We start from the raw sequence: 25,639 nt of genomic DNA on the forward strand, positions 1-25,639 counted from the left end.
CAATTTAATATATTTTTAATTTGTTTTTAAAAGTACATCAAGTCATGAGGGGTTTTATTTTGTTATTTTTTGTTTACTGTCAGAGAGTAGCTTTCTATTGTTTTCTTGCTATAGACTTCTTTTCTCTTTCCAAAATTTGTCTCCCCTTTCCCTATTGTTACTATGAACTTTACCTGAAAAGCTGTTTGGAAGAAAAGCGAGATAACATTTCATTGCTAGAGAAAGGTACTCTCTATTCTGCATATCTGTCTTTCCTGTGACAAGCAAGTTTGGACTCATCAGTGTGTACTGCCCTTGATAACACAGCAACTATGATCTGGATTTTCAAGGTATTTAGGTACTTAAAGAAGAACCTAAATTCTTTAGTAAATCTGTACCTTTAGTAAATCTGTATCTTATCAAAGATAAATGAGACTTTACTTTGATGACTGCTATTTTTGTGCCCATGAAAGTAATCAAATAAAGTACATTCAGGTGGGATTTCTTTCTGTTTCTGTTTGTGAAAGCAGAGACAATTCTTTGTGGTTATGCTTTCTCATAGGAATGGTGGGTAGAATCCCATGTAAGTTTGGATTGGTCCAGAGGTAACTAATTTTTTTTATTATTTTTTCATATCTTTCCTAGATAAAAGATGCCTGGTTCTATTGCCAGACATTGAGAAACCTACTATCCTTGGTAAGACGAACACCAGTTTTACATTAAGCTTGCCATCTGTCACACCACAGCAGCTATGTCCTGGCATATTGCAGCCTACGCCGATATATCTGGTATTTCTTGAACAAATGACTAACAACCTCAGGAACGCAAGCTATCGTTTGTCTCCTCTACAGCAAAAACCATTGGTATGGCTATTTTGGAACAAAAATGTACCTGCTATCATATATAAACTGGGAATGTGATATCACTTCTAGTAACTTTATAAACCATTCTGTAACTTTCTATCAATCAGGGAGTTTTCCACTTTTACATCCCCAACAATAATTCCCCTTTCTGTTTGGTATTTGTTAAGTGGTAGCTTCCTCAGCTTTCCTTTGTGCAAGTACTTCTCTACTTTTTAACATGCCTTTGCTAAAATCCTGTTGAAACAGGCCTTCAGTTTCTACTTGTAAAAAGAGCAGTTGTGGTTGATATTAACCTGTTTAAATAACTCTTGAGACTGTCCAGCAACCGTATGGCTTGCCTTCATGTGTTTTGTGGTAGTTGCACTTGCATAAGTAGTTTTTTCTTCTGTTACATTTTTTTGACTTTGCCATGTTCTGTTTAAGTACCAGCCACTGAACAATGTGCAATTGTAGCCATGACAATTACACCTCAGCTTCTTTTTTGGTATGTGTTTTCTGTAGTGACCTATTACCCAAACTATCGTTTTAACATTCCTTTTTAAACACTAAAGTGTACTAGAATACAAAAGAACTACTGTATTATTTTTTAACACTCATTTCATTGACAGATGATTGGTGTGACATATGACTCTCTTTTCTAAGAATACATGTTTGTTATCTGATTTTGAATTACAGGAATTCCAGGGTCCTATAGCCATCATAAACAATCTACAGCCATTTTCAAGTTATGTCATACAAGTTGTAGTGAAAAACTACTATTCAGATGAGGAAGTGCTGCCTATTGGAAAAGAGACAATTGGCACAACTCTATATGGAGGTTTGTTTCACATTTTATTCTGATTTTGAACAGAATTCTCATCTCAGTTAAAGGAAGGTGTGTGTAAGTTTGGGTTACAAGTCAGAAAGCAGAGAAATTTTCTGCTTAAAATGTAACCTGTGTAGATCTTCACGAGGTTTTGGCACCCAGACTTGATGAATCTGTACAATTCATAAGACACGTTTGTATTCTTTAATGCTTTTGCTCATTAGCTTCCTGAGGAAAGATAAACTATGGTTAAAAGTGGCTAAAAAGTTGCAGTTTCTGCCTCGGACCACATTTTTAATAAGTTGTGTTTGAATGTATATGTGGTTACGTAAGTTTAAATATGTGTGTTATGAGTTCATCCAGCATTAAGATTTTTACCCTTGGCTTGGCATTATTCTCATGATTACTGTTTCTTAGGGTAATGCAGATTTGATTTATTGTGAACCAGGTTGAAGACATTTCATTTTTACTTCTCCTGGCCTGAATGCCAATAGCACATTTTCAGTTCGTTTCAAGCATTTTCATTTGCCCTTCTCAGTCCCTTTCACACTAGAAGAAGCAAGCTAGGAGTAGTGCTTTGAACTTGAATGTTCACCATGTCATTTAGGGCAGAGAGTGGACTGGTTAGGGATTACCTAAAAATAAATAAATACATCAGTAAACTTATCTAATTATGGCAGAAGGAAGCTAAGAAACTTTGGTGGGAGTGAATGGGTGAGAGGGGTATGAGTGGAGGCAAGAGGCCAAGATATGAGGGCAAGGCAGCCAAATATATTTGTGCTTAAGCAGAGCTACCTCTGTATTCTGCGATGAGGTGTGACCTGCTGATGCAATGGAAGAGGGCAGGGACAAGAGCTTGTAGTAGCGTCTAAGGAAGCAGGTAGCTGAAGCCAAGAAAAGGATACCAGGAGCACAGTTCACTTTCTGGAAAAGCAGGAAGTATTCACAAAGTGACAAGCCAAGGCTACATTTGGGAAAAACCTGCACATCGTGCTATCCATAAGAGACAAGATGCAGTGCAAGTGAAAGGTGTATTGTATTTTAAAGGTTTTCTCTTAAGTACAATGTTGCTTTTGAAAAAAAGAATGAGAAATGAAAGAAAAGAGGAAAGAAAGTGTGATAAAGAGCATCTAAAGTCTATATAGCTTGTTATTCAAGTTGGTTCTTTATTATTTGAGAGCTGGGCCTGTACTTCTGTAGCATGTAGTTTCCACCTCACATAAATACATATGTGTGCTATATTACCTGATGATGTAGCTCAAGAAACATGTCTAGGTTAACACCTCCTCCACGTACTGCTTTGGGTGTGTGATTTTGCAAATTTCTCTTTCTGTTGTTATACTCCAAAGGACTGTCCGTCTCTTCAGTGCTCTCTTAGAGAACTCAGTCATATTAAACACACTTGTTTTATTTAGGGCACATTTGCCAGAACAAGAAATGGGAGACTTCTGGAAGAGTTCTGCTGTTGATGTGTAGCCTGTGTTACATTATGAGGGATCTATAACTCCAGCCAGCACACACTGATTATCCAGCTGATCATAGCAAGCTACGGTTTTGCCTGATCACTGGTATATTTCTTACTATGTCTTCTCCTTTTGCAATTCATCCTCCACCCTTTACCTTCCTAGTTATCCTCCACCCTGTTCTGGAGTTTCTGTTGCAGAACATAGATCTGGTGCTGCCTTAGTTCCCTAACTAAATAGAAACAAGCAATGCTGGTTTTGTTTGTGGGTTCAGACCTCTGTTTGCATCCAAAACTACTGGCTGCTTATCTTGTCATACTTGATGAAACCTGAGGCATGTCATAGCGAGGAAACTCAACTCTCTGCTGCACTTTAATGTGGACCCAGGTGCTGGCATGTCTCCCATCTGTCCTTGAAGCCAACGTGGCCCAGAAGCTTTCCTCAAATGCCACGAGGGCCACGGAGATTCATAGGCAGCCCGAGTTCAAGATGTCCTTACTCTTTGAGAATACTACTAGTCTGAGCTAGATGCCTCCTGTGGTTGGAGGTTCCTTAATTAGGGCAGGAAGATGCTTCTGCTCACTCCCTGCTTCACTCTGCCTGTTTGCAGCTGCGAGGCGGCTACTGTCCCAGTTTCCCTGAAGCTCTTGTCATTTCCCAGAAAGAAAAGGTTCATCCAAAGATGCATGCTTTACCTTTGCATGTATTGTCTTGCATTGCAATCCAACCCGATGGAAGTACCTTGCTCAACACTTTTTCTTGTGTTGCCTGTGTATGTGTGCAAGTGCACACTTGTATCTATCTTCATGAGAAGTTGCCTTTGTGCTGCTCTTCAGATAATTTTCTTATTGTTGGAGTGATGCTGCTGGACTTGCTTGATGAAAACACAGAAAACTATAATGAGTGCTAGCTCTTCCTTGTAGTACACATAGTGCTTGCTCTTCTGTTGTGTCAGATTTGCTCTGTGGCTGTGCTTCATTATTGTGCCTGGCATCACCAGCCAGGGTCAGCTTGATCCACATAAACTCATCACTTGCAGAGCCATCAGGCACCTCTGGTAATACCCAAGTCAGCAAGGCAGAATTATAGCCAAGCCTACATGGCAGCCTGTTTGTGTTTTGCAGGAAAAACTATGGAGATGGTACCTAGGGATGCTTGCTGCTGAACTCACAGCGATGTGGGAATGCTATAGCTCCCACTATCACTAGTTTTCCTGCCTGGCTCTTGTCCTGCAGAGTTGGAGCAGTTCTTCTCTGAGAGATGGTGAGGGAGTGAAACCGAGAGGCACAGTAGCACCTGGTCCTTGGGCATTAGCTCACTTAACCCAGCTACAGCAGGGCTGGCTGTAGCTGACATGCAGCTGTGCAGACTGCGCAGCTCTGGGGATATTATTGTGATGTGCACCTAGGGCTGTCCACACCACGGCAGGAGTCCTAAGATTTTCTCTTCTCTCTCTTTAACTCTGCTTGGCTTCTGGCTGCTTCAGTAGGTGCTGAAGCAACAGAAATTTAAATAAGCACAGCCACCAATGTGTTTTTCTTGTCTCAGCATCTCTTTCCCTTACTGATCAACTGTGCCCAAGGAAACATTTTATCCAGAATAGCTGGCAACAAGTACTTGCCAGGGGTCCTGATTCCCTTTATTCTTCTCTTGGGGATGCACTCTGTGGTTTCTTTAAAGGCTCACCCGTAAAAAAGTAACCTCTCTTCTTTTTCTGCCCTCGTCCACAGGAGAGTATCACCTGTAAGCTGCCAGTGGCTCCTCGTATGCACAGATCTTTCCTTGTTTCTTGTCCTGGGAGTAGTCATATTTTTCCCCTTGAGAAAACCTCTGTTTAAGATGAACGTCCTTTCATCATTCAAATGAAAGTAGAACAAAAGGTGCAGGCACACTGCCACTCTAGTTTTGGGATCCAGAGATTCTATACTTTGGAAGTTCTCTTCCAACCATGCTATTTTTTTTTCTCTTAACAGTTAGAACTCTTAGCATCTGCAGCATCAAGAAATAGTCTCGTCCTATCTGGATCTCTGAATATTATGAGCATATTCCTAAGGAGTCTCTGGCAAAAAATAAGAAAAGCTGGCCTATGATCAGTAGATTTCAATTCTTTACATGGGAATCCACATCTGTACTTTAAAATTTGTATGATACAGTGATTGAATAAGATTGAATACTATTGGAATGTGGCAAGAATTCACACTGTTGCTTCTTTGTGTGGTAAACTGAGCCATCCTGCAGCAATGTACACCCTTTCAGTGGCAAAATATAAAGGTAGCATATGAAATGGGAGACTGGGTTGCTCCACTGAAATGGCATTTTTCAGTCTCAAGTTAAAATGAAACATGAAACTCAGAATGGGCTTCTCTAGTTGGGGCAAACAAAACATCGGGATCAAAGTAAAGTCCTAGACAAAAAAAGAAACAGCACAAAAAAATGAAAAAAACATGCCAGTCCCCAAACCCTGATCTTTTTTAATATGTATTTGTATCACCATTCAGAGCTTTTCACAATTTGTTGAAAAATTTCCAACTGTCTATAAACAGAATGTATATGTCCTGGCACTTACTTAAGTTCTCAATTTCATGAATGTAACTGCTAGTTTAAATTGTAATCAGATGCTGCCAGAGCCTCTTGAAGTGCGTACACTATTTCACACCTCTGAAGCTGTGTGAATTCCCTCTGTCTTTCCCTCAGTTCTGTAATGAAACGAAAGAAGCTTGGATTAATCTGTACTTTCCAACAAATAGCAAGACAGAGGGAATGAAAAAAAGGAAGACAACTTGGAAAAATTAATGCATTGCTTTTGCCACAGAGTGTCACTCTTACTCCATATATGTTTTAACTACTGAAATGAGAAGTTTGTCGTCTTTACTAGTCTAGCTTCTGCACATTTCACTTAAATAATCTGCAGTCTTGCTACTAGGGCGTAAATTATAGCATATGTACTCATCGTTCTAATATGTTGGGAAGATAGATAGTGTAATGACTTGTTAACTTTTTACCTATCTGGACAGCTCAATAAGAAAAAAGAATTTTTAATGCAGAGCTGGGGCATGCCACATACCATTTCAGAGTCTGTGATCTCAAAGCTTCAAAGGAAGGGGTGATTTTTCCAAAACAATTAGTGAGTAACCAGCTGGCATGGACATCAGACCAGCAACCCAGTTTCTTGCTTACACAGCTCAGCCAGAACACATATTTCTGAGCAAAATTGTAAATGATGGCAAACAATGCTGAGTTCTGTGTTTTCTTCCTTCAGACTTTCCTGCTCAGGAAAAGACTTTCCAATTAGAATAGTGCATGAGTACTTTTTCTAGTGCATATCCAAGTAAGCATCATACTAAAATCACATCTGAGACCCTGGTTAGGAAACTAAGAGAGAGCAGGAACTCGGTGATGTGACTATAAATGTAGAAGTATAGGACAGCAGCTGGGGTTCTTTTTGTCTGCTTGCATGGTAGGATAGCCAAGGAGGTACTAAAAAAGTCCCTGAAAATATTTTGAACTTGTTTGCAGCTGACTGAGTGTACAAGAATATGAGTTTTACATCTGTAGAGTGTCAGCCCTGTAAATGGATTACATTCATATGCCTACAACCTTTTTTTTCTTTCCTCAGTGACATTTCTTTAATTCTCTAATAATAAAACAAACAAACAAACAAACCTTTGAGAGCTGTACCTAAAAGGAGATTAATTTTTCTTTCTGTTTCAGTACCAGAGGCAGTTGATTCCATTAAGACAGTGGTTTTGTCTGACACCACCATCCACATATCTTGGAGTGAACCTTTGAAGCCGAATGGACCTCTAGAATCCATCCGCTATCAAATCTCTGTTAATTTATTACCTCCCGTCCCAGCTACACCCTTGCGAAAAAGTGAATTTCCAAATGGGACACTTGCCTGGTCTGTCAGTGGGCTCCAATCCAGAACAAACAATTTATTCCAGGTATAATTACAGGCAGCTTTACCTGTTTGTTCACTAACTTGCAAATCGTTAGGCTGTTCTTCTCTAATGCTATATGTGTGTTTTGAAAATATGAGTTCAAAACTTGACAGACTTCTCTCAGTCCTTTATTATACAAGGAAAATCATATAAAATTTATATCAAAATTTTAAATTAATATATAATAATTTCCTTTATATAAGAAAAATTAAACATCACAGTTTATTCCTACATAGGTTGTTCAGATTACATCCTTCGAACTGAGATCTTTTCTATTGGGGAGCACATCACAGATCTCAAAAGTAAATAGAGTTTCTGCTGCAATCCTGCTGTTACTGCCCTGATATTTCATGCAACATGCTAAGAGAGGATCAAGTGACGGGTAACCTCTGTTCTCAAAGGGGGATGTCTGGAACTATGACCTGCCTGTGAAGGACTAGGTGTCGTGCAATAAACAGGGCTTGTGAGTGCAAATGGGTCATGGCCAAAAGATAAAGGCTTTTCTCAGGAAATCAACATACCTGAAACTTCCATGAAGGAGAAACCTCTATGTGCTATATCAAGAGCAGACTCAGCCATTTTGCCAATTGCTGCTTTTCCTTTAATATATAACTTTTCTTTTAGCAAAAAAATTTGTTTTTTTCTTAGTCCAATAAACCAAAAAGTATCTGATATATCCATAGAGATATAGGTGATGACTGAATTAATAGTTGACTGATTCTGTCTTGCAGCAGTCACATTTTTTATAAAAGTATATTATAAAATATGCATGCAAACTTCACAACAAAAACAATATATCAATATTGACTCTTTAACAAATACAGAAGACTAACAATGACTTAAAAATGCAAGTAGGGGCTTAGCTATTTGGTTGCTTTTGAAGACAATTTCTGTAGACAAGAATATTGAAGGGTGGTTTCAAACCCTCTGATTTTGGATTTCATTTAAATATGATGCTGTCAGTGCAATAAAAGAGATAGTTTCTTCCACTGTCCAGGCAAGTCATAGACAGAGGAAGATAGGAAATATAATAATAGGCCAGCCCCAGGCTAGCTAGCAGAAACAGCAGAATGGGATATCCATCTATCAGCTGCTGCAGTTCACATGGACTCCCACATCAGCATTGCATGAAAACTTTGGTGGCCTTTGTAGTTATGCTGGGCTATGAACGGTGAGAATTGAGGGGCAGACACATCAGCCTCCCTGCCACCCCTGCTGTCAGACTCAGGCAGCAAGGCTTTTTGGACAGACACGGCAGGGGGAGCACCATCCTGAAGTAATGGAAGTATTACATGCCTGAGCACGTGTGTCACTGCTGTAAGAATGAGCAGAAAATAATAACTTAACGTGGAGATAAAATCAAGAAGATGGAGGAACCAAAGGAGTTCAAAGTAGCAAGGACTAAAAAGGCAGTTGGGAAGGCTCTGTTAGTATGCTGAAGAGGAAGACAAAAGGAGGAATAGATTTCAGTATCTAGTACTTTTTTTGTTCAGTTTTTAGGAACAGAAGACCTGTGACTAGACATTTAACACAACAGCATGAAGCCAATGGTAGCACAACAGATCAGGAGAAGGAAAGATCAGGTTAAAGAATATTTATGTAGGTTATATGTATTTAAGTGAGCAGCATTTAATGGCCTTAAACTACATAAGCAGATGGTTAAAAACAGTCTGTGAATGTTCATGATTATCTTCTGTAACTTTTGGAAGAGAGGAAGTTCAATAGATCTAGCAAAAGAAAAAGGTCACACAGCTTCAAAAAGGAAATTATAGGCCACTTTTTGTAACTTCAGTACCTGAAGTTGTTTTAAGGACATACACAGTTTTACTAGGACTATATTAGGACATATATAGGTATTATTAGGACTATATTAGGACAAAATGGTGAACAGTTGGTGTACAAGCATCTAGAGGATAACAGAGGAATAAAAATGTCCAGTGTGGATTTGTAAGAACAAAACACACTGCTTCTCCCTTTACAGATGAAGGGTTAAAAGGAAAACAATAAATGATGTATCTGGACAGCAGGTCTATCACCAGAGTGACATTTTCAAAAGCAACTAAGTAAACATGTTGTCTGCAGAATGCCCACTGGGTGCATCACAAATACAGTCGGAACGTGGTTTTCACAGTTCATGCATGGTCAGGGAGAACATTCAGCTGATGGCTGGAGGGGATCTCTTCTGGCCTTAATTTGATTTTGTGCTTTTGTTAATGATTTGGATGGTATAATGGGGAATACATATATACACATATACCTGTACACCTATATGTATGTATGTAAGTATGCATACCCAAACACAGTCATATTTGACCGTGGCTTAGTGGAAGGCAGTGTGCTAAGGAACCTCTTCATCTTGTGTTTTTGTGACTCTAAAACCCTGCCCAGCATGTGATGTGACATCTGCATGCCTGTGTAAGAGATTATGGCATTTCAGAAAGGTCTAGAAAGAGAAGAGTCTTAGTAGACAGATGAAATGAGAAACTAAGAAGAGTCTCTGAGGAAGGGGACTCTAGGCCATGAAATTCCAGCCTGAAGACATATAATGCTGCAGCTATGAGGCTCAAAATCTTTCTACACCTATATCTATATTGCCTGAATATTGTCTTGTTTGAAAACAGCTAGTCTTCCAAACACTCAGAGTTGCTAAAGCCACCTTTCCAAATGGTCTGGTACTGTACAGTTGATCCACTTCTTTACCAGGTTCTTGCTTTTCATCCTGATGAGAACTGGTTTTCTGAAAGTGTCCCAGTTATTGCAAAAACTTTTGAGACTCCACCTGCACCTGTCAACATAGTTCCCAGAAATACCAGTTTGCAGCTAGAATGGAGAGCTCCTCTTCAAGTCAATGAAACCAGCTTCTGGTTTGAGTTGTGTAAGGTAAAAATACCCCTTATTTTTTTCCAGATCAGAGCAAATTTAACCCACTCTGTCCTGGGGAGCAGGACAGGGTGGCAGGATATATATGAAGAGTCTCAGTGGTTAATTTGGGCATGGTGACATCAGTCTTAGTGGCTCAGAAGGGGCAGGATGGAGGCAGGGTTTGCCAGGAACAAGGGGGAGTGCAGCTGCAACATCTAATACTCCATAGTGCCAAAGGACATCCTGGATGACCCCACCAAAATTCCTCTAGGGTCTCCTGTTTCAGTAGAGTCCTCTCCCTCTTCCCTCACTGTCCTCCCTCAACCTGGCTTGTAGCTACAAATCCTATGTCTACTCTGCACAAGAAAAAAAAGAAAGAGGTTTCCAGCATTAAATATCAGCTACAACCTAGTATCCAAATTTTATTTTCCTGTGATAGAGGTTAGGAGAAAATGCCAGAGAGAAAAATGGGTCCAGTAGTGCAGACTGCAGAAGTAAGCGCTGCAGTGACAGCAGCATGGATGGAAGCTGAAGGTTTTAATGTCTGTACCACTGGACATATGTCCACTGTCATATGCTAGACTGGCTCACATAGATTCCTTAATATAGATAATCGGATTTATTAGGTCTACACCAGACGTTTACCATCTGCCCTAAAATAAATATCATAGCACGATTCCACTAAACCACCTCTGTTCAATTGCATCATGGCAAGTTGAACTCATGGGCATGCCACAATGATCCAGACATACAAGCCACACAGAGATAAGCAAGGGGAAGGCTCCTTTTGGCTGTGCAAAGTGGTCACTTAATCTCTTATACTTTGTGGCTGCCAAGACTTATAGGTCTCCTGAAAACAAAGGAAAAAACTAGGGTTTGTGTCCTTGGTGTCTAAGAGGACAAAGTCCCATGATTGAAACAGCACGTGCATAATCTCTCCCCTACGATAATAGAAGGTGGCAAAGTAGGTGATCTACCCAGGAATAGAACTGTGACACATTTTCAGCAGAGCAAGAAAGTTGACCACAATGATATTTTATTTTTCTAGTGGCAAACAAAAAGTGACTGGTTTTCTCCTGCAAGCACTACGTGCGCAGCAGATCTTGTTTACACATGCAATCTCACAGGAACTCGTCCTTCAACCAACTACTTTGTAAGAGTAACAGTAGTTTATGTTACAGGAGTGAAAAGCACTTCCTCTTCAACAAGCTTTAAAACTACAGGTAAGCACTTATTGTAGGATAACGAGATTTTAAAACAGTTTTAAGGACATGGATAATCAAACAAAATATTTCGTAAAGTTTAGCAGGCAATGTTCTTATACTGAGATCCAATAGCTGTGTGTGTTTGAAAGGTAAATAACACAGCACCATATCTGCAAAAGCAATAGGAGGAAAGAAATGAGGTTCACTTCCAAGTGGAACAGAGGAAAAGAGTGAGGGAAACTGAAATGAAATGCCTCATGTGAACTCATAACTACTGATGAAAGGCTGCATGTGAATGAAAATTTTGAAAACTGTCCCTCACAAAGAGAAGGTCAAAGATTAATTCTGCATGGGGATTATTGATCTAGATCATCAGTCCTTTTGTATGTCTAAACACCCATGTGCACATATAAATTTTGCTCTTTGTCCATTAGCCCTTTGTCTCTCTATAAACACTTTTTAAAGGGTTCTGTTTCTTCCCCCTGTTTGGCCAAAGCTGGTGTTCCCAGTAAGCCAGGAGTTCCAAAAAGAGCAGAAGATACTAAAAACTCTGTACAGTGGGAAAAGGCTGATGATAATGGAAGCAACCTGACCTACTACATCTTAGAAAGCAGGTAAGCTACATGTGCAGGCACTCTTCTGGTAGGGAGCAGCCCAGAACAAATCTGTGTGTGTGCGAGGGCTTTCAGTTTGGCGCTGATGGGAAAAGTGAAATATCAATGACACAAATGGCCCTTCTCATGGGATCTCTTTCTCAGGTAAACTAAGTAGCCATCATTTCCAGAAATTCCTGGAAAACTTAGAAGAAAATATACACTAACAATATTTCCAAACCAACCCTGAAATACAGGGACATATTTGGATATATGTTGGCGAATTAGAAGACGATTTGGAGGTATTTTCAAATCACAGATTTCAAGTGTTTAGTATGTATTTTCAGCTAAAATATATGTAGAAATATTTTAGTGTCCAGAGGACTCATGGACAGGCATTATAAAGTCACCAGAAAGAATCATGAGGTATTCCCATGAACATGGGATGACTAGATAATTTTTAAAGTGCTTTGTCATCAAATACAGATTGCCTGGACTATACATGTCACACTCATTAGGCATCTATAGAGTGCCAATTAACCCTTATTCCTGCACCTGCATTGGAAGAGCTGAATGGATAGGTTAGAGTATATTGCTGTGGGTAGTAACTTTGAAACTTCTAATTTTTTGACCATGACTTTGGAGGGGTCTGGTTAAGGCAGTAAGTAAAAGGCTTAATTAATGCATTATTTAAAACTAAGGAGGGTCCACCTTCTGAGATATTCCTATGACACTGTTTCAAATCAGGAGTGACGGAGGGAAGTAATTTTTTAAACTCAGCTGTTACTTCTTTTTCCTCAGTTAACTCAGTGCTTATGTAAGCTGAGGACTGACAGCGCTGTGGAGCCAGGCATACTTTACCTATATAAGTTTTCACCCAGACATATTTTCCTGGTGCTGTAAGCTTCCTCCATACAGTTCTGAGAATGTACAGCAGCACTGACCTGCATGCTATGAGACCACAATAATTCTGATATGCCAACAGCTAGTTTGTACCTGGCTTGTTGTGGGTGGGTAAAGAAAGGACAGTCCCTTGGCTTGTGTCAGGATTGTGCTTTAACCGCCATGGCTCTAGCATCTTATTCACCTGTGGAATCATAATGCATCACTGAGGGTTTTTTTTTTTTTAGTTTAATGAAATAAGCTTTTCTCCTTCAATTTGAATGTGCACACACTGATGTTTTTGACTGAATTTCACTTTTAGCCTCGTGGTCCTTTTACACCAGGTAGAAAAATAGTCAGTTGCATAGTATTTCAGAAAATACTTGCATAGTCCTTTGAAATAACCCCTGTTTTTCATACAGCTCTGGTAGGGATGTGTACACACCAAGGACATGAACATACAGTTTTCCCATGTCTTTCTGGTTTAGAAGTGTTTGACCTTTTTTTCTGCATTAAAGTGTGTTGGGAGAATCATTGATGTGCTCATGAAGGTCATTTCATAGCACATATTACAGTCTTGTGTGACACAAAATGGTATTTCAGATATGGCCTCTCAAGTTTAAATACATGGTCTTCTTTTGGTTGGTGAATAATGATCTCTGAATTTACTGTGAGCAATCAATCTCAGTCCAATGGGGAAAGGAAGAAACACACCCAGCAGTCAGCAGATACTATGGGAAACTGGCTAGCTAAAGAATTGTGTCTTCACTGCCAATGACTTGCTTCCTGTTTAGCTTGTGAAACCTGATGCACAAGAGCCACTGAATTACTCTGGGCTGAGGAAAGCAAAACCTCTAACAGGACACAAAAATAAATGTTTATTTTTTTCTGAAAGCTAAATAAGGAGGTTTTGAAATCTTGGCTGTGAGGTGTACACTACTGAAGCAGGTGAAAGAGCGCTGAAGCTTTTTATGCCTAAAACGTTCTAGCATTTCATTTCCAATGCCAAGCTAAAGATGTGTGATTCCTAGCATTGCTGAAATGGCATGGTACAATTTTCTGCTCTGTAGCCAAAAGCCCACGACCAGTTTGAGCTTTCCTGCAGGCAGAGAGATGTTGTGAAGGCCATGGAACTGAAGTGAAGAACGGGGAGGGGAAGCAGTAAACAGCCCTCATTGCTCTAATGACATACCTGTGTTATTTCGCTGTGCCTGTTGCAGGAAGCAGTCTGACAACACCAGCAAAGTGAAATCCTTGTGGAAGGTGGTTTACAATGGTTCCTGTGCCAGTATTTGCACATGGAAGGCCAACAACTTAGAAGGAACTTTCCAGTTTAGAGCAGCAGCTGCAAATGTGCTGGGACTTGGTGAATACAGTGACACAAGCAAGGATATAATTTTGGGTGAAGGTATGTCCTGTACTTTCTTACTCTGTTAATCAAGTTTTTATTCAGAATAATCATACCAATTTATGAAGAGAGACCTGTTATTTTAAAAATTATGTTGCTGCACAGGTAAAGTAATGTGTCTGAGAGGTAATAAGTGGTGACATTTATATGTTGATCCCAGCTGCTAATGCTCATCCAGGCTCTTTTGCACAAACAGTGGGCCTGAAATTTGCTTCTGCTCATTTATACCAGTTTGTCTCTGTGGCCCTGTACTCTGCATTACGGTATGATTCTTGAAATAAAGGCAAGCTCCCACACTTGGTAGGGATGAGAAGATTACTTCTTGCCTTCAGCCAGAACGTTAGACCTACACTCTGTGGGTGTTTTTGAAAATGTCACCTTGAGTGGTCAAACAGTTCATCATTTTCTCTTTCCATGTATACAGTAGGTCATCACCACAGAAATGGCCCAGAGCTGGGGGAGGAGGATTAGTCTGACCAAATGTAGACATCCACATACAGCCTACAAGAGAGCTTTGTACAGAGGAAAACATTTACAGAGCAGGCAGCTCAAGGGTTCTCTCAGGTTTGTTCAGTCCCGTAGGACTGATATGGTTTGTGTACAGAATCATTAACCAATTTTCCCCCTCTATTTAACAGATACTATGATCTCCCCAGATACCATCATTACCATTACTGCTGTGATCGGAGTTGTTGTGCTGGGCTTGACTGTGGTCATGCTATTTGGTTTTGGTATGTGGCTCAATTATTTTCATATCCTTGGTTCACCAGGCCTCAGTAAAAAGCATTTCAGAGGGTGGGAGATGATCGGCCTCCAGTTTTAGGGAGGTTCTGAACAATCGCCAGGGTGGGACCAGCAGGAATTTGTATATTCCCATCCTTTGAGGCCCTAGAGATGGCTGGTTATGTTTTCAGTATCAAGGACAGGATGCCAATTCACTTCATCCTCAGGCATTTCTTGCTGTTGATTCCCTGCAGGGAGAGCACATGAATGCTGAAGGAACTCTGATGTTCCTGTGTATCCTTATAAAAACTTGTACCTTTGGGCTTGGGTCTTGCCACATATGGAAGTGGATGCTTGACTGATTTCTCAGCTCAAGGAGCAGTTGTCTGTGTTTTGTGGGAAAAAGATGGTGGTCGGATGGAAATATCTTGCTTACATGAGCTGCTGGGGGATCATGTTGAATAGAATAAAAATGTAGCCTTTCAGCCTACTTGCACACGGGGATGCTCTCAGAGTGAAATATCTGACGGTCTGCTTATGTGTTCCAGTATGGCACCAAAGACGGAAATCCAGAAAACAGGCTTTGCATGGACAGATAGTGTTTATCAAGGAAGATAAAGAATTAGCTCAACTCAGGGGGATGGCTGAGACAGTGGGACTATCCAATGCCTGTTATGCTGTCAGGTATGTCCTTGGAGCAAATGTATTTTCAGGACAAAAACATCTAAGAGGGCTTCCCTGAACATCAGTGCACTCATCCCTGACACCTCAAGGTGGAGTTAAGGGCTGCATCGGCACTGCAGGGCAGGTCTGCTCTGAAGCACACCCTACCATGTTGGCTCCCTGGTGTGCACCCTGGCCTGAATTGCCTCTAGCCCACCCTGAATGCTCACATTGGCAAGAAACAAAAGTGCACAGGGAAGGAAGAAGACTTGGTGTTTTCCAACAGCTTCCAAAACATCCAGGCTTCACCTGAGCTCCCCTTAAATGTACCTGATGAGACGAATAGTACCAGATTCATTTGAGGAAGAATTTTAATAACATTTCAAATATTCTTAAGTATTAACAAGTGACTAGTATTGCTGTTTTGTAGCATTCTTCCTTCTCAAGCAGAGATTGAATCATTGCCAGCTTTCCCTCGGGACAAACTGAACTTACACAAATTGTTAGGAAGCGGAGCATTTGGAGAGGTGTATGAAGGGACTGCAGTAGATATCCATGCAGATGGAAGTGGAGAATCCAAAGTAGCAGTCAAGGTAATCGCAGCTGTGTATTTCTCTGGCAACAGAATGGGATGGGCAGAGCAATTTGGCTTGGAGTTTATACCACAGAAACAGGTGTTGATGGATTTGGGTATTTCCTTGCAGTATTTCTTGCAAGTCACTTAAAGCTGAGCCTATCTCCTTGTAATGATTACTGGAAAGTAATGTGTATGTAAGGCCATGTCTATGTCTGATTGCTTTACTCAAGTGCTACATGATAATGGTGGTGGTGACCTAAGTGTTATTACGCTTTTGTTTTCTGTTGAGTAGACTTTGAAGAAGGGTGCGACAGACCATGAGAAGAGTGAATTCTTGAAGGAGGCACACTTAATGAGGTAGGGACAGCTTTGCCACTGGGCACCCTTCGAAGCCAGTATCATATGAGGGTGGTGGCCTTCAAGAGGAATGAAAGCAACACTTTCCTCTAAACATATTACTGTGGCATTTTTGTGGTGTTTCTAATAAAAAATTCAATGACTACTGATGAATCTTATGAAAATAAAGCTATAAAACTGATTAACAAAATTTAAGATACAGACTGCAAGTTCAGTATGCTCATATCATGGATTTATTGGGGTTTGAACTGACGTATTTCAGTGTCTTTTCTCCCCTAAAACTAAGTTAGTTGTTAAAGGCAATTGGGTAACATTTGGCTAATCCCATTTTACCAAAATAAACACATCAAATAAGCTGGTGCCTTGAAGTTTCAATTTACTGTGAAAATTGTTTTTTAAAAATGTGTATACTTACCACTAGAGGCTGCCACATACCTCTTCTGTTGAGGTAGACTTAAAAAAATAATGTATGTCACCAGTGAAAGAATTTCACACAGAAAGGTTTGTGTGTCAGCTAGAAATCTGGTTTTCCAGAGTCTCCACAGAAACAAGTAGAAGTTCAGCTGAAATTTTCAGCTGGTAACATAAGACTGAGAGGGTAGTGTCATTTTCAGATGCTCTTCTGCACTTCTCTAACTTTCATTTCAGGAGTGCAAAATTAGAAGCATCTTTTGAAAAATGAAGGATTTTATATCCTGTACAGAAAAGATAGTGTCATTAAATTCGAAGTTGGTTTTCACAGCATTCTTTTTTTTTGTGTTTACATATTTTTAAAAGAATATCTTGCATTTTTTACCTAACTTCTTCCAGACACTGCACATTGAATGAGGTAAGAGGCTTGTGAAAACCAAAATGCAACCATGTCATTAAAGTGTAAATTCATGACAAATAGTAAGTGTTGTGTGTAAACTTCCTACAATCTATCTTCAGTCTACCTGGCAGTCATAAACCCAGTTAAGGTCCCTTTTCTGTGTAGTATGGAAATGATATGTACCCATAGTTAAAGTCTCCGAAGCTTCCTCAATTCTGCTTTCTTTTTGTAGCTAATAATCCAAAACCAGAAATCCTGGAAAAATATATAATTGGAAATTATTACGTTTAAATATAAACACTGATGTGCACCCATATGTACACCAATACAATGAGACATAGAAACAAAGAGAATTGAAAAGTTTAACTATTATATATTCCCAGTAGTAATTAAACAATAATAAAAAATTTGGCATGTTTTATATGCTTTAAATCTTTATATGCTTTTTAATGTGAAAAAAGAATGATTTAGTTCCCTCGTGGAGGGCTTAATGGTTTTTCTTGATGTTCATCTTTAAAGTCTCAGAAATGAAACCAAGGGCAGAAAGGAAAAATAAGTGGACCTGATTGTTTACAAAACTTGATGTTAGATAGTTAAATGCAACTTTTATTTTGCTTACCTTTTTAGATGTTTATTAAAATTTGGATTGTAGTGTTACGCATACTGTCCCAGTTAAGCAAGGACTATTTGTTTCTTCTATTATTGTTATGCAGAAGTGGGAAAATTGAGTTGCCTGTATTTCAAAAAGTCATTTGATATTGGGTTTTGGTGAGTCATTTGTGTACAAATATATGTAGCAAATTCTTGGGTGTATCCCATCACTTGGGAAGTGAGGAATGACATCTCAGTGGAGAAGGGGCTGTGCGAGCCATAAAGTGCGTGCCAGGTGCTCCTTCTCTTTTTGTTCTTTAGAGTGCTGAAGTTTGTCTGATTGAGAGGTATGTGCTGGGGGCCGGGGGGAACTGTCAAACTCAAAATCACACTTTTTGCTAGAATCTTTGCCCACACCTAAGATTATGTGAATTGAAAGAGATTAGAAGGAAAAATGTCCCTCTGTTTTGTTTGTTTGTTTACATTGGTGCATTTGACAGCACTTTGAACACTACCAGTTTCCACAATAGTAAAGTTTCTCTGACTGCTGGTGCAAGTCCTTTCACACAGCAGGGCAAAGGGAAAACCATTTTCTAACATGAGAAATGTGGTTGTAAAATCATGGGTACTGACAGAGACAATAAATACTCTTCATTCTTTGAAGAGTGCTGATTGCTCTATGGTAATCCCTATCTTTTTGGACACACACAGGCAATTACTATCATACCTGCAAGTATTCTTCATGCATATTTTGTCTCTGTTGAAAATGTTCTGTGAGAAACAGGTCTTCTCTGAATTGTCAAAATAATGTGTTGCACCTTGTGCTTTTACCTTTCTCTGTGCATTTATATGAATCAGCATTTGTACTTGAATTTAGTAGTAAAAGTACTCTATAAAATGATATAGATAACTTTAATGCACAGGTGGCAATTCATGTTATTCCTAGATGAGATTGCCATTTGGCTACCTTTCTTTGCTTCCTGGAAATATGATGAAGTGTGCTTTCAATACGCACGCATGCATTAGAGTGCCCATCAAAGTACAGTGTAAGCCTGTGTTTTGAAAGGATGTCCCAGAACTCTCCCCATGACTGAGCAAATCCAGGCACTGTGAGTTACTAAATCGTGTTGTTGTTGGAGACAGGACTGTAAAAGCTGAACTGCTCATTCATTGCTTGCAGCTATATGCACTTTATTAGCTATCAACCAGCTGGATTTCTCATATGTAATCTTACAGTTGTTTCCTCCTCTGTAGTAAATTTGATCACCCCCACATTCTGAAGTTACTTGGCGTGTGCCTATTAAATGAACCTCAATACCTTATACTGGAGCTGATGGAAGGAGGGGATCTACTTAGCTATTTACGAGGAGCCAGGAAGCAAAAGGTAGGGTAAAGACCATAAGACTCATATTTTTAACCTGTAAATGGCCAGAGTTTCTCAGTTTTTCCCTTCCTCAAAGGCCATACTGATGTCCAGCTGTTTCTGTACCTGCAAGGTATGACCTGGCTTTTTGCTAATGCCCTAGGACCTCAATGTCAAGAGCTGACCTTGCATTTGGAGTTACTGTGAAGACTGAATGTCATTAGACCACTGACCACAATTGTGTTTTCGGTTGTGAGATGTCTGCTGAGTTTCTCTCTATGAATACCATGAACAGTCCTTTGAAAAAGTGACGATAAATAATGGTGGTCATGTATCTGGCCTATTAGGCCTCATGGAGGGGAGTGTGTGTCTTTGAATAGCAGCAATATCATTACTATGCTAGGCATAGTCCTGTGCTAGGCATATAAGAAAATACTCTTCCTGTGCCTGTATCCTCAAATTCTTTAGAAGAAAAGAGGAGAAAAGAATAAAGAATAAATATCTAATTAAGCGAATTTTTTCCATAGTTAGAAAGCAGGTTAAGAATATGGATGACAGGATTGTAGGTCAAAAGGACTTGACACTGAAATTTTATAGCATTATGGCAATTGCCTAGTTCATTTACGTGTTCAAATCAAACCCAGAGTCAGTATTGAATTCTACTGAAATGTATATACATGTATTCTACTAGAATAATATACTATACTGACTAATACAGCAGCAAGCAAACCTGATCTGATAGTAGGAGGAAATTTTCAGGGTCCCAGTTCTTCCACTGTAGCAAAGAAACCATTCTGAAGATCCTAGGATATTCTTAGCTTCAAATCAAAGAACAGGATGTGTTCACCCACCTTGCAGTGCAGCGATTTGGCAGTTTACCCTGCTGGTAATTAGCATTCGCTGTATTGACATACAGAGATTTTGCACCTGTGCTTTGCATGTTTTGGAAAAATCCTATACATTTCAAATGAGGAAACAATACTGTCTTTGCATAGGGAAGTTGTCATTCTGCATTTGTAAAGCTGGAAGACATGGCTAACTTCTGTTTTTGTTTCTTGTAGCTCCAGAGTCCCTTACTGACAGTGATTGACCTCTTGGATATATGTTTGGATATTTGCAAAGGCTGTGTCTATTTAGAGAAAATGCATTTTATACACAGGTACAGAACTTATTTCCTTAGTCTTCCAAGGTTTATCCACAAGATAGGGACTAATTATCTTACTTGCACCCTAGGCACATATCCCGTGCAACAAAAAGAAGGGAAAGTGGATACATCCATTTACTGTCTTCAGTTGCCTAATGGGCAGCTATAGAGGACACAGAGCCAGACTTTTCTCAGAGGTGCACAGGGAAAAGATGAGAAGCAATAGGCACAAGTTACAGCAAGGGATATAAGATAATATTGTTCACGATGTGCAGGATGAATCACTGGAACAGGTTGTCCAGTGGGGCTGTGTCATCCCCAGTCTTGAAGATACGCAAAACTTAACTGGATGAGGGCCTAAGCCACTTGATCCGATCTCGAGGTTGGCACTGCTCTGAAGAGGGGGTTGACCTCCAGAGCTCCCTTCTGAACAGAGTTATTCTGCAATGCTAATTCCATCCTCTTGTTTCTGCCTTACAAATCAGGGACCTGGCTGCTCGCAACTGCCTTGTGTCTGAGAAGGAATATGAGAGTTCCTCCCGAGTAGTAAAGATTGGTGATTTTGGACTTGCCAGAGATATCTATAAAAATGATTATTACAGGAAAAGAGGAGAAGGCCTGCTCCCTGTCAGATGGATGGCTCCTGAAAGCCTCATTGATGGTGTCTTTACAAATTGCTCTGATGTCTGGTGAGTTATAGCAGCCACACAGTTGTGGGAATAATCATACTAAATCCCACAGCAAGAAAATACTGGTTTACGGGAGCAATGATAAGGTTGTCTATTGCCATCTCTAATAATTTTTAGGCTAAGGCAGATTTCTTCCTAAGCAATATTCTCATGAGCTAATGAAAAGTTTGACACCACGACAGTACCTGCATGGATATATTTCTTAATGCTTTGAGCTCTAGCTTTGGATTCTGGCTGGAAAGAACTAGTGCCACTCAATCAAACAATTTTGTACTAGGCTCACAATGTGGTTTTTGCTTGATCGGGCAGTGATTTGACTACCTGCATCCTGTTCCATTTTGTTTTCCATTACGTTAATTGGCATTTCCTTCCTACATCCAAACACTTTCCCCTTACCGTTTCACTCTCTTCTGGTGACTTCTTTATTTTGAAGCCTGAATTTCTCAGCATCATCAGGGGAAGGTCATAGTACTTTGCTGTGCAGACTTACTTAAAGTGTGTATCTGGGTGGGTTTGAGTTTATGGTGAAAAAGCAGAGACCCACTGTCAGGAGGCACGGAAGAAAACAAACCAAACCAGATCCATTAAACCGGAGATTCACACAAGTTTAGATATAGGTAGCCATGGGTACTCATGGAAGGCTACAGCCCACCAGTCCTGTGCAAGTCCTCAACCCCTGCAGCCCATCCATTTGACTGACACTCTTACGTTTATTTAAGCAAGCCATTTAGTGCTCTGTGCCAAACCAAATGGGGTGCTGATTGCTTTGTGAGTGGTGCTTAAAAGAACTTGTCTCTCTCCATTTCCAATGACACCTCTAGAGATTTCTAAACACTTGTTTAAGTGAGGACATGTTCAACCAGAAAGTGGTGCCCAGGGAAGCTGTGGGCACTCAATATCTTCTAAGCTGCATCTCAGTGAGTCTGGGAAAGCAGGTCAGTTCTACACATTTATTTTAGCTATTCCAGAGGCTAGCTTAAGGATGTATGAATTGTTTCACAAAAAAAATAAAACTTCTTACTCCTAATTTTTGTAATTGAGTCTTATTCATAGGTTAGAAACGTTTTAACTCTTGATAGGGAGATTGTTCATGATCACTATGGTAATTAAATTTTTTTGTTGGTGTTTCTTAGGGCTTTTGGAATCTTAGTGTGGGAAATATTAACTTTGGGTCAACAGCCATATCCAGGTTTCTCCAATACAGAAGTTTTACACCATGTACGATCAGGAGGAAGACTGGAATCTCCAAACAATTGTCCTGATGATCTGTAAGTTAGTTTGTTTAAATATTGTTGATAATATTAATAAGAAGCAAGAGGTTTATTCCTAGGCGGTCATAACTTTCAATGCTACTTATGCCCACACAGAGTTCAACATCCTCTATGTTTCTTTTCAGGTAAAACAGCTAGCACTTGTAGCTGCCAGTCTGCTACTAATCATCCAGTAGTGCAGCCTGTGAGTAAGATCTTAAGTGTTGAAGTTGAAAGGTGGATATTGGTCTTTTAAACATGATTTCAGAGATAATATAAAGTCAGCCTTGGGCATGAATCTGGTAGTAATGTGATAACAGGCTGAGAGTACCTGATGGTATTGGTTAAAAGTTAAGATGGCTTTAAGAAAGAATTTACTAGTCCCTGTACACCACACGCCTGCTATAGCAGATATAACTGGCTTTCTCATTGGTAGCCACAGGAATTAGGCTAATATTAGAACATATGTGGAAAATAAACCCTTCTCTCTTTGCAGATATAACTCCTACAAAAGCCAGTAAGAAAAGCTGAAGCAATACAGGAAAAGGGAAGTCTGCACTTCTGGTTAGTCTTTAGTTGAGCTGCATAAACAAAGCTTTCAATTTTCAACTTCCTCTTGAGCACAAAATTCAGGTTTAATTGCAAAATTCTTGCAAGTAAAAGAATAAAATGAGTACATACAGTGGATCACACCCATACTAGCTATAAGTATATAAGGGAGGAAGTTGAACCTGAGCCCAGTGATCACTCAGTATTGTCTAATTTCATATCTCAATTCCTATACCACCCATTCTGCATAAGAGTCACAGCGATGCACTTGACAACTGGTCCTACAAATGGAAGGAGAGGCTACTTAAAGTGCACAATTCTTACTCCTGAGGCTGAGGAAATGGCTTGAGAATAATTCTGATTGGCAAGCCCAGTCTCTGTAATAGGTCTCACATCAGTTACCATGCTCTGAGTTCCAGAGCTGAAATACCATATTACCAACAAAAAAAAGGTAAGCTTTAGCACTTGGAGGAACTGAAGAACTGAAGAGATTAAGATTTTGTTTTAAGAACAGAGCGAAAGCTGGAAGCCACAGCACAAATGAGAGCCCAAAGCAATTTCAATTTCAATATTTTCTGCTGAAAAAGTTTTCCTCAAAAAATTCCTGACAGCTGTCTTATGAATAAAAAAAGCATAGGAGGTAATGTATATCCATGTGATAATTTGATATTCAAACTCACACAAAGGCTCATAAGTTGCCTTTAAAATGAGTGACCAGATCTTCAGAAGAATCAAGAAAACTTTGTTTGAAGTAATTTTTAAGGTCCCAGATCTTAAAATTAGCATAGCAGGTTGGGCTTAAACGCTGGTCTGCCTGTTGCAACTTGTAGAATCAGGGCCTAATAGCAGTAACGTAGTTTTTGAAAGCCAAAGGGCTGAATGGATTCTTAGACTTTTGTACCATCTTTTATCTCATTTGGTGAACACTCAGCACCTGCATGCAGCTTCTGTCAGTAGCGTAAATAGCTTTTTGATACTTTGCTAGGTCATTAATGGCACGCTGGGATTCTTGACATTCCTGCTTCCCTTCTCGTAGTTTTGAACCTGCATCAGGACATCAGCAGTCAGTAACTGTCTCCTCGGCACTTTGGCTTGCTCATTGTCATTTAACAAAACAAGCCATCACTGATAGGAAGAGAGTTCAAAGGCCAAACTACTTCAGCTGACAAGGGTTTAGGAATCTGTGGTAGGCTTACACTGCAAAGGCAAGTAGGGCTGACATAGAAACCTTGGGGTGTAAAAGCATTAAGGAAGTGGGATTGGTTTTTTTTTTTGGCAGGGGGGAGAAATTCTACCGCTGACCTCCACAAGATGTTACTCCAGGGAGTAATCATCTGCTTTCCCCCAAAGAAGTGTGGATACATAAATCTTGGTAATGAATTGGAAAAGGGGTTTGGGGATCTATGAATTAGCCACATTTATTGAAATATGAATTAGACATATGAATGGCACTACTTTTGCAGTCAGAGATCCACACCTGGCACAGCCACCTGGGTGTGATGCCAAAGTTTGGACTGAACTGAGCTAAGTTAACATAGATTCTGAAAGCCTGTGGATTGCAATCAGGAGAATTTGTACAAGCGTGGTACCACTTGCTGACTTGAAGCTGCGGTTCCAACAAATGCTCACTCCCATGCAAAGCTACACAACTGAGTTTGATGAAGCAAGTTTAGTTTGGTAACTAAGAGCTTTTGCTATTTGGTTCTGGGAATGTCCTCCTGGAGGGATTTGAAGGGTGGGAAAGAAGAAGGGCTTGCTCAGAATGCATCAGATGAAAGCAGAGGCTCTTCTTCACCCCAACAGATTTTCTCTTTTAAGAAAATCCCCACATCATTTGTATTTTCCGTCTTGTGTGAGAGAAAACTGGTAATGTCCTGTAGCTTCTGTGCACTAAAGCACATTTCGGGAATTGTTCGCTTTCAGCCTCCAATATTAGATAATGAATATTAGTTATTTAGTTTTCCAGGCTCTTAATTCTTTTTTGCCCCATGTATGCAGCTCTATTGGACATATGCTTACCAGTTGTCCCACCCAGATATAACACAGTTGTGAAATGTAGGTGTGTAGCTGTATATCTAGGTGTACAGTCTAGTTCTTAAACCTAACATAAGCCTCAGGCTGATGTTGTGTTTGGATCTGCTATTTTTAATTTCTTCCTGAAAGGCTTTCCCTGTGAAGCAGGGGAATCTTCTGAGTCTCTTCCTCACAGTGAAGCAATGCAGTACTTGCTAGCTCATGTTTGGCTCCCAAGAAAATATAGGAATGTGCTCAAGCTGTCATTCATGTACATCTTGGCATACTAACCTGGCTTTCACTCTCCTGACTAGTCTCATGCTGATGCATTTCTGGGCTAGTGAAAGTTTATACCATGTGACTTAAAACTTTGGGTGTCACAACATGCCTTGAAAGCTAAATATCACGCCACAAATAGCTGTCTGTGCAAAATTTGCAGGTATATTCTGAGACAGCGTGAAATTTTTTGTCATTAGAGATCTAAAGCGTGTCTCAGTTAAATACTTTGTGAACAATATCAGTTCTATCTGGTATTAATATTTTAAGCCAACCAGCAACTAATTTGATTTAGGAAATAAGAATATGGAATATAATTATAATGCAAAAATTCCAGTTCTGAATGTTTTGGCAACAATGAATATCCCCACTCAATAACAAAACTGAATGGCTTTATAAAGCATGTTGTCCAATAAAAATAGTTATTTAAAAAGACAGCAATTAGTTTTAGGAATACAGAAGGAATTCAGAATCCACATTTGTCATGTTCTTGTTTCATAAATGAAAAGAGGGTAGATTTAGATGGATGAGATTTTTTTACTGTGAGGGTGGTGAAACACTGGAACAGGTTGCCCAGAGAAGTTGTGGATGCCCCCTCCCTGGCCGTGTTCAAAGTCAGGTTGGATGGGGCT

General features: G+C 39.8%; 1 protein-coding gene across 1 annotated transcript in view; it reads left to right on the forward strand.

Moving 5' to 3' along the window:
• ROS1 (ROS proto-oncogene 1, receptor tyrosine kinase) overlaps positions 1 to 25,639 on the forward strand; it is an 84,267-nt gene that overhangs the window by 42,048 nt on the left and 16,580 nt on the right. Inside the window, exons 28-42 of the mRNA XM_068405805.1 lie at positions 625 to 842; positions 1,518 to 1,659; positions 6,822 to 7,054; positions 9,755 to 9,931; positions 10,962 to 11,136; positions 11,615 to 11,732; positions 13,814 to 14,001; positions 14,640 to 14,732; positions 15,273 to 15,408; positions 15,818 to 15,980; positions 16,257 to 16,321; positions 18,978 to 19,107; positions 20,148 to 20,245; positions 20,716 to 20,919; positions 22,053 to 22,187. Of these exons, the coding sequence (XP_068261906.1) occupies positions 625 to 842; positions 1,518 to 1,659; positions 6,822 to 7,054; positions 9,755 to 9,931; positions 10,962 to 11,136; positions 11,615 to 11,732; positions 13,814 to 14,001; positions 14,640 to 14,732; positions 15,273 to 15,408; positions 15,818 to 15,980; positions 16,257 to 16,321; positions 18,978 to 19,107; positions 20,148 to 20,245; positions 20,716 to 20,919; positions 22,053 to 22,187 (2,275 nt within the window). The remainder of the gene's footprint in view (positions 1 to 624; positions 843 to 1,517; positions 1,660 to 6,821; positions 7,055 to 9,754; positions 9,932 to 10,961; positions 11,137 to 11,614; positions 11,733 to 13,813; positions 14,002 to 14,639; positions 14,733 to 15,272; positions 15,409 to 15,817; positions 15,981 to 16,256; positions 16,322 to 18,977; positions 19,108 to 20,147; positions 20,246 to 20,715; positions 20,920 to 22,052; positions 22,188 to 25,639) is intronic.

This window comes from Nyctibius grandis, chromosome 1 (assembly GCF_013368605.1).
Source record: "Nyctibius grandis isolate bNycGra1 chromosome 1, bNycGra1.pri, whole genome shotgun sequence".
Lineage (NCBI taxonomy): Eukaryota > Metazoa > Chordata > Aves > Nyctibiiformes > Nyctibiidae > Nyctibius > Nyctibius grandis.